We start from the raw sequence: 16,543 nt of genomic DNA, 5'->3' as shown, positions 1-16,543 counted from the left end.
GACCAATTGAGATAATTAATAATTGTGAGAACATTTCTGATCATGTAATCAGCAGGAAAGTTACAAAGTAAAAGATACTGAAAAATAAGTTTTAACCTTTCATTAAATATCTGAATTGTGTATTTACATTAGATCAGAGGACAGAGAATAAAATTTTTGGAAAAAGTGAGTCTGGATATTTTTGTGGAAAACCCAGAAGGCTTTTAAACTCATAGTGCTGTACAAGTATTGGTTATTGCCTGCTAACCCAAATTGCAAGTTGACAAAAAGGGATACCTACCACCACAACATTGTCAAACAACGTGTGATTGAGAGAAACCTGGCACATTTCTGTCTTTAAGAGCTACTGGAAGGGGATTCCAGTAAGTATAAGCCCTTGGAAAATACTTTGGGGTAATCCATTCTTAAATGGTATTCACAATGTTAAGAGTAGCAAGATTACCACTGTATTAGCCCAGTCTTTGACTGGCACTAACTGAAGGACAGAATCCATTTGAAGTCTCTTAGTCCATGAGGACAGAAGTGGTCTGTTGTGAAACTTGTGACTAGAGCATCTCTCCTTTAAAATCTTCAAAAGGTCCAAGGTCCCCCAGATAAGCACTAGAAAGGACACATCCCACTTACCACTGTACTCCAAACCAAGAGGACACCCTATAAAATGGCATAAAAAGTCAAACCTTCAAGCAAATAAATCAGTTTTTCATTTAATAAAAAACAATATCTTTTGAAAATAAATATGCTTACTACTTACACTAAAAACACAATAGATGTTAATATTTTAAACTTACCAATTTACAGCACCAATAAATATATTAATGTGAAAATATACTAAATGTGGCTGCACGTGATTACAGAGAACATCTGTCATTATTAACACAGGTAGAATGTTCCAGAAGCAGGAGCTCTCTCACGTGTGGCTGCATTAGTGTGGCTGTAGCACGGATGGGCGCAGAGCTCAGGCTCGGCTATTAGAGGGCAGTTTAGTGCAGGGTACAGTGTGGGCACAGACACCAAGAATGTGGCACAATCATGCTCAATATGATCACAATCATCGTCCATGACAACCCCAATCGACCCACCTCCTCTCCACACCCGCCCCACCCCGACATCCTGGAAAGAAAACCTCACGCTGAGTATTGTCCTGAAAGTCTCTCTTAATGCTTTTAGGAATGTTTAAAGTGTTATTTTTCTTCTTTATAAAAAGCCATTAACCATTCTCTCCAGAGGGCCTGGCAAATTGGCAACACGTTGACAACAAATGAAGCAAAACACCTTAACATAACACTGCATATAAATAGATCAAATTAAATACAGACTGAATACTGAACATATTCTAACATTATAAATCCACTGTAGTGTACTACGAAAAAGGGATATTAATTATGTACATACAGTTTGTAGTTTTGAAATTGTGTGTGCAGTGCTCTTTGGAAAATCAACAAATTCAATTAGCAAAATGGGTCAAAAATGAATGCCTCTGTTTTAGAGAACAATGTAATCGTATACTAAATTTTCAGATGTTTCCATATATACCTCCAATTAATATCCCTTTACAAGTATTTACACTCCGAGTCCTATTGAGTGTTAGTCAGCAGTCGCCTTGGTGACAAGCTTCTATATGCCCTGCCCACAATGGAGTTCTCTTGAGAGCAGGAAGTGACATCACAAAGAAGACGTTCAAAGTTCCAGCCCTTCTCCTTTTCCAGGACCTGCCGTTATTTTCCTTTGGAAAATGTCTACACCACTGCGGTCATTGTATTCCTCCTTCGCTCTTGACAGAGAGATTTGCTCCTGCCTTCCTCTCCAAAGGCTAGGTCCAAGTCATATGTCCAAAGGGAAGCCTTCATTGCCTGCTTATATTTCTCTCCACATGCATCCCCAAATCCAGTGAAGTTTTACATCAAGTCAATCATTTCAACAGATATAAAAGACCATTACACGGAAACTCAATCCGATGCACACAAATACACTCAATCCCATTCACTACCAGCAACAAAATCTCAGTCCCATTCACACGCCAGCCACATGCACTGGCGTAGTCGTTCACTTTTTTATAGTGTTGTTTTTAGCAGCAATACAAATTTATAATTTTCTTACTTCATATATATATATATATATATATATATATATATATATATATATAAATATTTTTTAAAAGATACAGGAACTCTCTCTATCTTTCTTTCTCTTTCTCTTTCATTCTTCTCAGTCTGTCCAGGGAATGCATCCTTTGAGAAAATGATCAGAGTTCAAAGTGCGGTGCAGATATTCCCCCTTCATGTCAGAGTTTGTTTCTCCTCTCATCTCCTTGGCTTTTCACATCTGGAACAGAACACACAGAAGGTTAGAGAGGCATCTCACATGACAACACCCCGCCCCACAGACCAAAAAGGGATGGTGCTCACAACGGGCAACAGTCAGTGGGTTTACATGATGCTTGAAAATGTCGATTTATTGTATTAGTCCGGCTAAAACTGGCCTTTTAAAAATCATGTAAACATTGTAGTCAGACTGAAATAGTACTAATTCAAATTTTTCAAAGTCGGACTTTAAAAGATTTCATTCAATCTTCTACTGGGACTTTTGCCGTTTATTGAGGGTGTGACAAAATTTTGGTGCCGCTGACTATCATCGAATCTTGTTCACATTTACCGTTCGATTGAGCAAGTAGCCTACCATTCAAGTACATTTTTATGGGATAGTGCTGTCCAATTGTGCTAGCTACTTCACATTAACTTTGTACGGTGATCAATAAAGGCTAACAGCACAGTACTACTTAATTATTGTCACTAGTATCACCACTGTAATGAACTAAATAAAGGCGACAAACGACCTTTTCTGTGAGAAATGCATTGTCGAGCTCACGCGCATACACTGCTGGCGACACTCTAAAGCTCCGTTTTGCCCTCCATAGTATCATGGCGAAAAAAATACATTTCTGGACGGACAAGGAGACCAACTTCATGCTATCGCAACTAAAGGAGTTAAATATCCTAAAATGCATGGATGGAAGAAAAACACGAAATGGTGAACTATTCAAAAAAGTTGCGACAAAATTGGAGGAAGCAGGATTTATAAGCCTTCTTCAGACACACCTCCGGTCAATAAATTGATTCTTTCCGAGTCATGTATATTGGGACAACGACAATAATCCAATTAAATCTCATTTTTGGCCAAATTGAGCTATTAATATATATCAATTTCAACTATGCATGTAAACGCACTGATTGAACTGAGGGAGAGAGCAAGGACCAAAGCAGGGCCCAGACACACACAAGCAGGTAAAGGATAATGTAGCATGTGAATACACGTACTCTGTGATGTTTCTATGCACACTTACTGACCTCCAGGCCTATGAAGAGTATACACATAATTTTCCTTATTTAAGAATTGATGCGGATACAAACATGGTTTATTGTAAGGCATCATAAACAAACCTGCAAGTTCTTTCGTTTAACTCCAGCTGTCTGGACTTGCAGTCTAGCTCTGAATGTTTACAGGAGCATTGACATGTCAGGGGGTCTTGTACAAACAAGCGCTTTCTTCTCTCTGAGCAAGGCTCACAGTGGCTGCAAAAAGGAAAAAAGGGGAGTCAGCTACAACATTCCAACAGACAGAGGGAGAGAAAGACACTGACAGACAGACATGCAACAATAATCACCCCAAAACCCCAGGCTTCCATTCATACACTGGAGCTGAGCACCGGAGGCCAATATCCCCGCCCGGGTATGAGTGACCAGCATTTGGAAGTACGCTGCCGCTGCATGGAAGTGGGTTCATGGTGTGTCGGTGGGTGGTGTATGACAATGTGACATACCAATGGGTTAGAAGTCTGTGGAAATCATTTAGTGATGTACTGCGATGAGTTAGCAGTGTGGAGATGTGTGCTAGTGACGCGTGAAGATGGGTTAGCAGTGTGTAGACGTGTACTAGTATCGTACGGAAGTGGCGTTTTGAGTAGAGGTGGGTTCGTGATGCACTGAGCTGGGTTAATTTTGAGTAGAGTTGGGTTAGTGAAGTGTGGAGATGGATTAGTGATGCACAGAGGTGAGTTAGCACATGGAAAGACATCAGTGATGGATGGAAGTGGTTTATTGGTGTATAAGAAAGACAGTGATAGAAATAAGACTGGTGTATTTCTGTATCTGAGAAGTAGCTGCAGCATGTGCCAGTTACACACTGAAAAAAACACCATATCCTGCTGTCATACAAACAGCTCATTGTCAGCTGCTTCACTGCAGCCTGGAGCATAATGTAATGTTCAGGAATATATTACAAGCAACATTTGCCCCCACTGCCAACCCCACACCAGAGGTGGAAAATCCAGGTTCAGAAAGTAAAAGTCCTCCCGTTTGTTCCAATCACCTGGATTTGCTAATTAGAACATTTCTTCAGGATGTAGAACTAAATGGTGAAATCAGCTGGCTGAGTTCATGGGTTGAAGAAACACATGGCAGTACCTTTATTTCTTCCTGGACTTTCCACCTTTGCCCCACACATACTGACATAAAAATGACATCACTAGTCCCATCCCTCTAGTTTAGCATCACTGTAGTTCGGTTTACAGCCCAGAGCCATTGCTCTGCTCTCTGAGCCTGGGGACAGATACCTGTGATCAGGTTACTACCGTAGAACAGACGAAGCGCACCAGCTTCTCAAACAGTTCTCTTGGAACTGTACCGTTCTCTATGTTTAAATAAAACTCAGGATTGCTGGAGTTTAAAGATGCAGAATCATTTATTCCATTAAATGCCTTTCGCACTTTCAGATACGTGAAGAACAGAGGACAACTTCAATTTGAAAAGCACAACATCAACACTGGAATTTTTTTCCGATGAGACAAACCAGTGAACGTGAATTTAGACACACCTAGATAGATCCTCAGGTCCTGCCCTCACATCCTGCTTGACAGATAAAACCCGCTTTCTTTGTTCTGGCCCTCCAGAGATCGTATCTCTCTTTCATTGGAAAACAAAAATCTAGCAAAACATCTTGATTCGGTCTATTTTTCTTGAATGTTGACTACAGATAAGAGACATTACCAACAAGACGCACAATACTTTGGTTTACATAACGGAAAAACAAGATGAAATGATACAAGTGTTAAAATACCGGTCATGTCTGCAACAAAAGACAATGACAAAGCCAGCCGTTTTAAAAAGACGCATGGACCACAAAGAGCAGCACACAGACTCAACAGCACGCCAGTCCCATTCCACCAGTCACACGATTAGTCTGATCACACAAAAGCACATGCGCGGTGGCATCGTTACTTTACCATCTGACTTCTACGACATATTATTATCGCCCCGGTGGGTTAAAGCTGCATCGAAATCAACCGTAAAGATAAGCTTCATGCCAATCGCAGGGCGAATTACAAGAAACAAACAAACTCTTCCCAAATTAACTTAGCGACCATGAGAGACACGCTCAAGCGCGAGTGTGGCATGGGATATGCACAGCTGACATACGAGGGTGGCTTTTTCTCTCTGTTTTTCCTTCTCTTTCTCTTTAGGCCTTTGCCCTTGCCCCTCCGGGGTTTTCTGGAAGATAAAACAAAACAATGCGCACACATCTAAATCCAGGAGATCTGGGTGCAGAAAAAGCATTCAATGAAAAAATCAGATGATGAGTAGGGATTATTATTAAGGCGAGGCCCCGGCATCTCTGCTCAGGAGGACACAGGCAAAAATCCTTCATGAGTCCAGGAAGAAATATGCAAGACACAACCTCTCTGATGAGACACAGGGGAGACACATGTAAAGCAAAGCCTCTTCGTGTGCAATTAAAGACATGACACTGATGAGACATAGCTTTTCCACATCAGGGAAGCCAATGTTTAAGACAAAGACCATTTGAGTCCCACGAGCAGCAGGTGGAACATGATACTGACACAGAAAGACAGGCAAGACACACATGAGATGGTGATTTTGTGTTAAGAGGCAGATGGGTAAGACAATCCCTGTCTCCAAGGAGTTAGAAGTGAGATGCAGTTTTCTCCCTCTGCCCAGGGTTGCACTTTAATGGAAACTTCTATACCCTACTTTACAAGTTATAATTTTTGACATGTCCAATTTCCTAATTGAGAATCTCCAATAAGCTACTTACAGCCACATTCAAGCATTGATCCGTGCTACCAATTCTGTAGAGTGAAGACATCTGCAGTTGTCCTCCTAAACACATGGTGTCACCAGCCTGCTTTTTCTCACACTGCAACCCACAACCAAGCTTGCACGGAGCTGAGTCGGAGGAATACATTTCACGTGCAGCTTTGGCAAGCAGTTTCCAGGCACCTGACCGACCAGCAGAGGGTGCTAGAGAGCGATGAAATACAGAACCCTAACTGACTGAATCCTTCCATCTCTGGCAAACGCAATTGCCAACTGAGGGAATACTAGCCACAGTTGGCTCTGGCATGGTCTAGATTCGATCCAAGACCTTGGGGCTCATCCAAGTACCAGAAGGGTACCTTAACTGGAAAAGCAACACAGTAGCCTTCAGAGGTGTATTTTGATGTAGTAACCTGAAACAGTTCCACCTCTTGATGGGAACCAATTTATCTCAATTATATTCAGAGAATTGCATCCCTGTGCATTTCCAAATCTCTCTTCTGGCATTTACAACACTATGACTAAAAACAGTTGTCATGTCATTACAATACGTGGCAAGAGGAAGATCAATGTTCAATGACTGGACTATAATGTTACAAAATAATTATGATGGTGCAGGCCATGGGTCTTTGTATGCATGTTATAAAGTAGTAAATTGATACTAATAATAAAATGATAGTTTCATGAAAAATAGTAGATAAAATAGAATGAAAATAAAATACAGTAAACAAACTGAAAGGAGTAGGCTGAAATGTTTTGTCACCTGGACAACTTCCTAGGAGCCAGCCAAAACACAGAAAACAGCACAGTGCTCCCAAGGGGGCCCCTGGTCCCCTGCATTGCCTGTCTGCTGTTTGTTGTGTTTGTTTAACTAGCCTGTGCCTTTAACACAGGGCACTATGCAACTCTCCAGGACTGCTTCTCCATCATTAGCACAATCCAAATAAACTTTCCATTTCTGTTTTTCAACTAAAAATTAAAATGTACTTTCCAGTATATACTCTCAGTATATACTCACTCTCTATAGGTTTACGTTATGGGAGGTGCCACATAACTAGGTCCCAATAAAAAAACATAATTTGAAAATGGACAGCAAGGGACAGTGTGGCATTGTACAGAACAGAACAAGGAAAATGGACTGCTGAATTCACATTACACAAAAGACACAAAAGTACACATATTACACAATAGCTATTTCTCAGTTGTGTACATGTTTCTGTATATGGCAAATATGTTGCTGCATCTATGGAGCATCCAGCAAATTTAGCATTTCTTTGAAGTCTCCAGAACCCTCCCCCCCTCCCTACCACCCTTGCTACTGGTTCATTCCCTCTTAATTCTCTTCTCATTCCCATTCTACATTTGGCTCATTGCCCTTTCCCCTCCTCCTTGTGTATTTGCCAAAAACTACAAAGAATCAGTACTTACTTTTCTTTCTTTTCTGTCACTTCTTTCTTTGGTCTGAAAAGATCAGAACAGAGAACAATACTTTATCTCATGGTGTACAGTTTGTTCCTTTAAGACAGCCTGCTGGGCCTTGAGCTTCTATTCTCTGCCTGCCTGTTATTTCTTACCTGCACTCACATCTTCTGTGTTCTGTAAAACTCAGCAGAAAATTGTTTTGTTGTTTTAGGTGTTTGAACATTTTCACCTGTTGAAAGATGAGAGAACACAGCACAAGGTAACACACTCTGCAACACTGCACACAGTGACAACATGGGTGGGGTGCTACAGAGGAAAGCATAGGTTTTCCTTGGGAAAAGCAGGGACTGAGATGAAAAAGAGAATCAGGAAGGAGAAGGGCAGGGCCTTCACCTCCATGGCGACACTGTAGGGCTAGAAAGAGCTCACCTCCATGGTGACATTGTAGGTCTCTGTGGGGACACACTCCAGTGCTTCATCATTGCAGCATCCAGCACAGCGCATGAGAACCACACAGGACGGGATAAATATGTGTTCGATCTCATCGGGATACTCCTGGAAAATATCGACCAGGACCTCCCTTGTCCTGCACATGCTCTTGTTGTACACCTCCATGAAGGGAACCACTACGGGGGAAAAGAGGAAGTAGATTTCATCACCTTGATCATCTTCTTCGGCCTCAGCATCACTATCAGACGACAGAGTGGAAACAACCTTGTTGAACTCTGCTGCCATCCCTTTCTTACTGAGCTGTCATTGTATCATAATTATTAGGATAGCATTCCACTGTTCTGCTCTCTCCTTTTTCTCTGCTCCATTCCCTCTCTCTCTCCCCTTTGCCTCTCTCTCTCTTCATGACCTCACCCTATCTCCCTCTTGGCCCTTTATTTCACCTTCTCTCACCATCTCTCTTGCTTTTCATCTCCTCTCACTGTTTTCCCTTGCTTTTTATTCTTTATTCCCTGTCTTCCTTCCCTGATCGTCTTGCTGGCGATATCACCCTCTCTTCCTCCCTGTCCTTGGCTCTCTTTCTCTCGGTCTCTTTCTTTCTCAGTCTCAGGCGACCTGTTAAGAGTAGTACCATGTTGAAGGGAGCTTATTTCCCCTTTGTTAGAGAAGAGTTCAAGGCATTTCCTGCGTGGTGTGTATCATAAAAGCCAGCTTAGCAGATAAACAATAGTACGGATCTTGAGCTCAAACCCCTTTTATGCTGACAAGCTAACAAGGGTCTTAATTTGCCCCAGAGAAACAAACAAAAAGCATGTAAAGCCTGCTAACAGACCACCCCCATGTGCACAAATACTCACGCCAAATAACCTAGACCTATTAAGAAGGAAATTTAGTCAGGCTATGTGCAACAGTATACGTTTGTATGACCACGTGCAGGTTTGGGTTCCGTGTGCATGTGCACATGTGCCTGTACCTTCCTCTTATGTGAGTGTCATAATTGGACATAGACAAAAACTGGTTAATTTACACATAGTCGCAGCTCCACAAGTAACTCCACAATGAATCTCAGTATTCTTGCACCATAATGATAGTTGCCTGGAGCCTTGCAAAATAATTTTCAGTCATGCTATCGAACTCCGAACTTTTTCATTTTTAGCAATTTTATTATACTAATTAGACAAAAACTGAACTATTCTACAATTGAATCTGACTTAGAATGTGTCTACTATAAAATATCTATCCCCACCATGAAAACAAATAAATGTGGCTATTGCATGTACAGTTCACATACATTATAAAAAGGTTGGTTTGAATAAATCAATTTCCAAATGGTAAATCTGTTCTTCAATAACCTCTGTATGGTTTGATGAATTTCTTATGAATCTCACTGCTCAGAGATACACTCTAATTCTCCCACGTGCATTATGATTCCCGAGACTTAACCCGGAGCTACAAAATAATACCTCTACAGTTGATGTGGAGTGTTTTGTCAGGGGGAACACAGAGAAACAGCATGGGTTGGGACACTTAATGAACATAACAAGATCAAGACGATAAGGTCGATTTTAAGGTATAATATTGGTGCATTAAAATCAGCTTTAAAATTCCATTAAAATTCTGAGCGATAGCGACTGATTTTAAATACAAATCAACGTTTTTCAAAGCGTACACAGTAATTAAATGAGAGATACCAAGAAGCGCGAATAAGGCACTGTTGCATACAAAATGTACCGTCATTTTTTTTTTTAATGCATCACTAAACTTTTTAAATCAAAACTGTCATGCAAAAACAAAAACTGTACCTAGAAAGAGAGATCTGTAAAACGTCTGTCCGCCAGGGGGCAGACCACGCGCTACAGCCTCCATTTAAATGAAATAAATCGTGAAACCCCTGGCGCGTTCTATCAAGATGCACCGCTTAATGCGCTTCTAGAAAAAAAAAGCGCACCTACCGTCATTTGTGTTCATCCCTCCCTCCTTGGGTATGTGGGCAGTCTGCGAGACAGAAGTACACGCACAGTTATGCCAGGGCTGACTTCCCATCATAAAGAAATAGACAATATCGCAATCCCATGCATTTCTAAACAGAAATCGGTTCCTCAGCAGGAAAATTACGATGGACATAATCTGGCATTCATTTTAGGAAAATGAGTGGCTCTTTTCTGAAGAACATCGGATCGTCAATGCGTAGTCTTTTGTCTTTGGAAAAGGATATCACTTGTTAACTTAACTCCTTGCGTAGGCCTACTGTTTCTGGATAGAATTAAACTAGTTATGGAGAAAAAATCTTTATGCAGCACCGAGAACGCGCCCATTTCCTTCAAAAGCAGTCTGATATAGTTTACAAGGAAATGTCACTGAATGTTTTACAATGGTTCCTGGCATATTCCCACTTCTTGATCGCAAATGGCCTGATCTCTTGATATTTATTTCCCCGCCTCCAAACTCATTAGAAAGTCTGGCTGGTTGAACAGACACGCCACGCTATGGTGACGCTTCTCGCGCAACAGCTCCGAAACATTGCGTGAGAAACATGCCAATTTGGCCTCATCGACCGGGAAAGATAAAAGTCGGCAGCAGAATGAGTGTGGTCTCATATGAGTTCATAAAGCCATTTACGTTGAAAATGGTGGGAACAGACTGGGTGCCGGAAGCTGAGCAAAGCAGTCTACAATGATAGCCTACCTTTGTCGTGTTGAAACTAAAATAGCATACACGTCGTCACTAATCCCCACCCCTTTTGTGTTTGCGGTAGGCTAGTTAAGCGGTAAGAAGTAAAATACTGGAATATAAACGTGAAATCTTAGCTTTATAATGTTACGCGGACGGCTGTGTGTTTTGATAAATGGTAACTCATTAAAATGTTCACTGCTGGCACGGTTAGGCTAGCAAAAGATTTTCCGGTGGCGGTGCAGCAGGTTAAATTATTTCAGCAAGCGCTTTACCGGTTACCAATGATTCACGGAGTAAACGGTCTTTGAAATTGCATTAGGCTACAATCATTTATTGAAATTAAGGGACTTTTATTTTATGACTCATTTTTAAAGCGAAAGCGTGGTACACTTAAATATAACTGATGTTATAGTTGATTAGGTTTCAGTGAACTTCGCTAAAGAATATTCTGTGTTCAAGTTCAGTGAATGCAAATCTCGATTTTACAGAGAAATGTAGTTGCTTCATTTCATTTGGACGTATTCACTTTTTTCTCCATCAAGCTTGACAGTGCAGTATGATGCTAAAACCTGTTGGTATTATTATCATCATCATCATCATCACCATCATCATCAAAACTACGACTACATTATTTTTTTATAGCCTATTGCAACCTCACACTTAAATATAAATACAATTGATTCAGAAATAAAACACAGTCTAGAGATATAGAGGCTACAACAAGGATATTACTACCACTATTATAAATAGAATAATAACAAAATGGGGTTCATAGTCAGGCTGAAAAGAGGACCATTTTCTTATCTTTCTGTGTCTCATTACAACTTATTACACGTAACCTTGTTTCCAAATCAAATTAAACTGCTGCTGCGCCTTTAAAGTTATAACACCAAGAGGGTGGTTATGAGCAGGCCTCCAGGATCACCGATGTCAAACTTCACCACATTTTCTCAGCTATATATATATATGTATATACTAAAAAACTAAACATAACAAGAAAACACCCCACGCACCACTCAGCGCGGCATTCACCAAAAAGCCCCAGGCAAGAGATTTGGTTATGATATCGCTTTGATATCTGCGAAACAAACTTTTTTTGGGTTCTTAGAACACGAGGAATGACCTCGCAGGGGGAGCGACAAGGACGACCTGCTCATTAACGAAACGTTAACGCTTCACTTTCTAATGATTTCTGATCCTCCATATCCACATTAGTTCCTTCCTGTTTAAACATGGACCTTACCTTAACAGTTGACAAGTACAGAAGCGCGAAAAATAATGGTATCAGACTGATAACAAAGTTCATGGTTGTAATTCCAGATCTGAGTCTCGTTTTAAAATCCTATCCGACCAATAACTGACTTCTTCAAACGCATTTGTGGTGATTAAAAAACAAACAAAATTGAAGGAATATCTCAAACAAAGCTATAGCGGCATTATTCCCATTCCCTTCCAACCAGTGTGGAAGACAGGACACATGAGAGAAATCCTTTAACACGTTTTGCAAGTGTTGCCAACGAATGTCAAGATATCCAGAAACAAGAGAATCCCAAGTGCGTTCTGTTTCCTCTCTTTTCTTTAATCTCTTAATTTCTTCAAATGGAATAACACTCCACATCACAGTCGAAATCCCATACTTGATTTGCCACCCTCTCCTAGCGGGTGTCCGTCGCAAATAGAAAGAAAAAAGTTGAAACTTCCACAGACTTCCAAAATAATTGTAGAAAACCGCAAAGCACCCTTAAAATCAGTGGCACTGTGCATATGAAATACCATTTATAACATCGACATTCAGGTGTTAGCCAGAGTAAAAGCATTCATAAAAATTCCTTCTGCAAGACGCACTGAAGATGGGATTGATAACTGTATGTCCTCTGTCCTGATTTTCTGATCTTTTTCCTAAATCGCTGGGACATCCACACACGGACGTGGAAGTCTCGGTTTCTCGCTCTGTCCCTTCAGAACACTGCTGTAGCGCAGTCCCGAGACAAACCGTGTGTTGAGTTGCGCCGCGCTCATTGGCCAACGCGCTGTGTGGGCTGGCCGACTTTTTGTTCACTAGAGTCCAGGGCCCAGGGCTAAAACCTTATAAAATCGATAACCTTTGGAGAGGTAAAGCTGTTGGGAAGAGCGTGTTCCCCCTTTCATTAGACAGTGGTGTTGATCAGCGTATACACCATACATTACTATGTTTATATGTACAATTAAATGTTAAAAATACTAAAATCAAATAACATGTGCTATGAGTTGTGATTAGATTATGATGATACAGAACAGGTTAATTTAATTATTTCAATTGTATTTCAAAATGGCCTGTGGTATGAATTAGACCATTTTTAATACAAACCAAATTAGATTTTTTGTACAATTGACACACATTTTCTCTATTTCTGATGGAAATGTACTTTTTAAAAATCTTCAATGAAAACTTTTTTGACTCATATTTTTCCCCCAAACCCACCCAGTGTTTCCTTTAACTGGATACCTGGTGCGTGTATGTACACCAGATGCATGTCTGTACAGCAGCGTCAACATTGTCAAAACAATGTTTTAGAGCAACGTTGACACTGCGCCCCAGCACACTGACATGCTTTGGCTGCGACTTTGTGCAGATAAATTGAATCAAACCGTGCACAACAGTGTCTGTGGATGTCTGTGAATACCGTCGTCATATATTTTCAAAGACATTTTGCTGTTGAGTTTTTTTTAATGTAAAATGTTGGCGCTTTGAGCACCACAGATACTTGGCCTCATTGAGGTCCATCCTATCAGGGAGAGCTACAGCGGATATCTAAAAAAACTTGTCAAGTCTCAGCAAAAATCTGGATGTATAGATAGCACTCCAGGTAAGTGTAAACAAAGCTTTCTTTCATTTTTGGGTAAACTACCCCTTTAATTTAAACAGATATATTGAGATTTTTCCCTTGCATTGACATTTTTAATTATTATGTGGTGTACTATATTTCCAAAGGTGTGGGTTGTCAGCTGTCAGCAGTTCAGCCATGAGGAAACTCCAGAGACAGCAGGTCATGGGTAAATGCCCCCTTCACTGAACTGAAAGGCATCAACACTGGGAGTGTGGTTAAGCCAACTCACTTTAGCATGCTCTGCCCATGTGATCCACATTCTGCTCTAGATACCTTACACTTGGAACCAGTGCCATGTGAACAGCAACCATAAAATGAATAATAATAATAATATTTATTTTTGATGTAAATATAAAGATACATCTTTTGAAGAAGGACACTGGGCCTGCAAAGCATGCTTTACCTTGCCATTCTTGGATCATGAAATACAGAAATGCAAATCGTCATCAGTCTTACAAAGCTGGTATTCTGGGGGTTACGCCCCAAACACAAAGAGCAAAACAAGTGCCCATGAGTGGGAGTCAGTATGCAGAGGTTTAAACATTCATAAGGTAGAGGTGTAATTTAGCATTTCCAGGGAAATTTCATTGCCAAATACTGTATCTATAAAATAAGCATGAACTCACTTGATAGACAAGCTGCTTTGAATTAGCTTGAACTGTATTTTCTGGCTTTAGACTACAAATCCCCGAAAGCCACTATTCCCACCATTGTAAAGCTGGAAGGTCATCGGCAACTTTAGATTCAATATCCCTTTTCACACACAACTGCCTGTGCCAATCAAAACATATACTACACAATATTGAAAAAAAAACTCCAGAAAGTGAACTACTCCTTTAGAATTGAGTGGAAATAAGAACAAATGCTGAAGTGGCACCTTTTTCTACTTGACAGGTAAGCTTATGTGTTTATTTTTAGCTAGCAGCTTGATAGCGTGCTAAGAAAATGTAAGTTTGTCCATCTTACAAAATTTCATACGTTGTCTGTAAATTTGGCAGTGTTTGAATCTAGGTTCAATGAATTTCAAAAATACAAAAATACATGTATAATTGTGATGGCTTCGTCATTTAAGGACATTGAAAGTTTACATGGACTTTGAATATGTGATATGACAACCATATGGGTTGATAGACACTGAGTTATGTTGAGCTGGCACTGAATCTTTGCTGTCTTTTGTGATATTATTTAGAAGTAGGGTCCAACTGTATGTTTATTTGCAAAATTATTAGCAAAATTATTTGATACATACTATTATAAAAATCAACAGTGAATACCCACAGTCATCCTTGGGGTGCATGGATTGGGTAGTAACAGCAACACATAGATATAGGAGAGTATGCATCTTTTAAAAGAATGTGAAACATACATATGATGCAAGTCCTTCATCAGTTCATTATGATTTGCTAACTTCTTTACATTAAAGCAGTAAATATCATAACGCTGTGAAGTTAAAAACTTATTGATCAGGTAAACAATGCACAACAAACCTTGCCTCCCATGCCTTTAAGTTAATGTCAAATGAAACTGCCACATCTTTCATATAAATATTTCAGTATTGTCCAGCAGCCTGATAATTGACCTGCAATGGGCCATCATTTCTCTGGGTTCTTATTCAGACATTACAATTGAACATTGGTTTTCTATTTATTCTGCTTATTTAACCTTTATTTGGCATCATTGTATGCAACATGGCACTTTACTTACCAGTTATCAACTGCAATCCAATCATTTCTTACCCCCTTTACCCTATCTATTCATGTGTTTGCAATTTTCCTCAGAAAGCCAAAAGCGAGTCAAAATAATCCCTTTATTAAGCAAATAAATAACTGCTGCACAGTTGTTTTTATTACTCCTATATATTAGGTCTCAGTGGGGTAGTTAGTCTGTGGTATGCTTATCTGATTGGCTTAGGGATTTCCAACATGTTTTCATGGAATCTACAGTGCATGCACAAGGAATCTACAGTAAAATGGCTTCCAATGTCCTATTCGCTTCCAAATACCTTTTTTACAGGTATAACTAATAAGTTGCCTGGGAGTCAATTACCATGTTTACATGCACACCACATTCAGAAAAATCATCCTTGTTCTCATTACATTTATATTATGATTATGCCGTTTATATGTATTTTGAAAGGAATAATCCAATCTTATTCCTGTATACGTGATTAGCTGAATGTTCAGTTTATGTCTTTCCATCAGTGCTAAAGAACAGCATCCTAGTAATTCTTCCATGTGCATTGAGTGTTGAAAATTTGCTGGACGTGAATCACCGGTCTTGTTTTGTGTCTTTGCCTTAAAATTTGGGTTTTCCACATTAATGCGTTAACTCAAGCAAACAATATTTAATGATTAATGATGATGCAATTGCATTTTCTTCTTTTGGCTGTGGCGGCCCCCATTAATGCAGATCTATGGCCAGATTTCCCATATGCCATCCTACATTAATACTAGTAGCTAATTAATAATTGGAATTAAAATGAATTGCATAAGTTAATGCATCAATGTTGACGGCTTTACAAAATACATTGCTTTCAGGGACTTCCACCTGAGTATACTTTGTGCTGTGGTTTGACTGAGCTCAGTGTCTTTCATTTTGTCTGCTGAAGCCTTACATAAATCACTATTTCAGTGCTTTCTGCTGTCCATGTATGGCACAATGTTTAATTCTTTTAACACAGAAATTAAGATTTCTGTCTACTTGTCAGTCCATAAGTGAGGGCCTTGTGCTTGCTGGGACATTTTTACAGGCAATTAGCTGGCTTCAACACCCAAGACACCCTGCAAATGTGTGTTTAAGTGGCATAAATGGAATAATATGTTTCCTTTTCATTTGCGGATTATTAGAAGCAAATGCAACCTATGTTGTTCGGATTTTGCATATTCAGCATAAGGGTTTAACTGGGTATTGATTTTTTGAGTAAGGTGTTGACATGGGCTGTATCGTAACCAGAATACTTGAGTTTTCTGAATAAGATCATGATAATGATGTGCTTGTAAACACAGTCATTGACTACGAGTA

The 16,543-nt window shown here is 39.9% G+C and overlaps 1 protein-coding gene across 5 annotated transcripts; it reads right to left on the bottom strand.

The window, feature by feature from the left end:
• Positions 1-688: 688 nt before the first annotated feature.
• Positions 689-12,626, bottom strand: vegfab (vascular endothelial growth factor Ab). 5 transcript variants are annotated; one of them, XM_035423406.1, is made up of 8 exons: positions 11,899-12,626; positions 9,935-9,977; positions 7,962-8,158; positions 7,685-7,761; positions 7,539-7,571; positions 5,472-5,543; positions 3,438-3,569; positions 689-2,322 (listed from the first exon to the last, which is right to left on the bottom strand). In XM_035423406.1, the coding sequence occupies exons 1-8, from the start codon at positions 11,959-11,961 to the stop codon at positions 2,301-2,303; spliced, it is 639 nt and encodes a 212-aa protein (XP_035279297.1). In that variant the 5' UTR covers positions 11,962-12,626; the 3' UTR covers positions 689-2,300. The 5 variants fall into 5 exon arrangements, 4 of the variants coding, with proteins under 4 accessions (XP_035279297.1, XP_035279296.1, XP_035279299.1 ...); XM_035423405.1 differs by lacking the exon at positions 11,899-12,626 and adding an exon at positions 10,214-10,907; XM_035423408.1 differs by lacking the exon at positions 5,472-5,543.
• Positions 12,627-16,543: the final 3,917 nt, after the last annotated feature.

Source organism: Anguilla anguilla, chromosome 6, assembly GCF_013347855.1.
Source record: "Anguilla anguilla isolate fAngAng1 chromosome 6, fAngAng1.pri, whole genome shotgun sequence".
NCBI lineage: Eukaryota > Metazoa > Chordata > Actinopteri > Anguilliformes > Anguillidae > Anguilla > Anguilla anguilla.
Note: the sequence above shows the minus strand (reverse complement) of the source record. Positions and strands in the feature narration are given on the sequence as shown.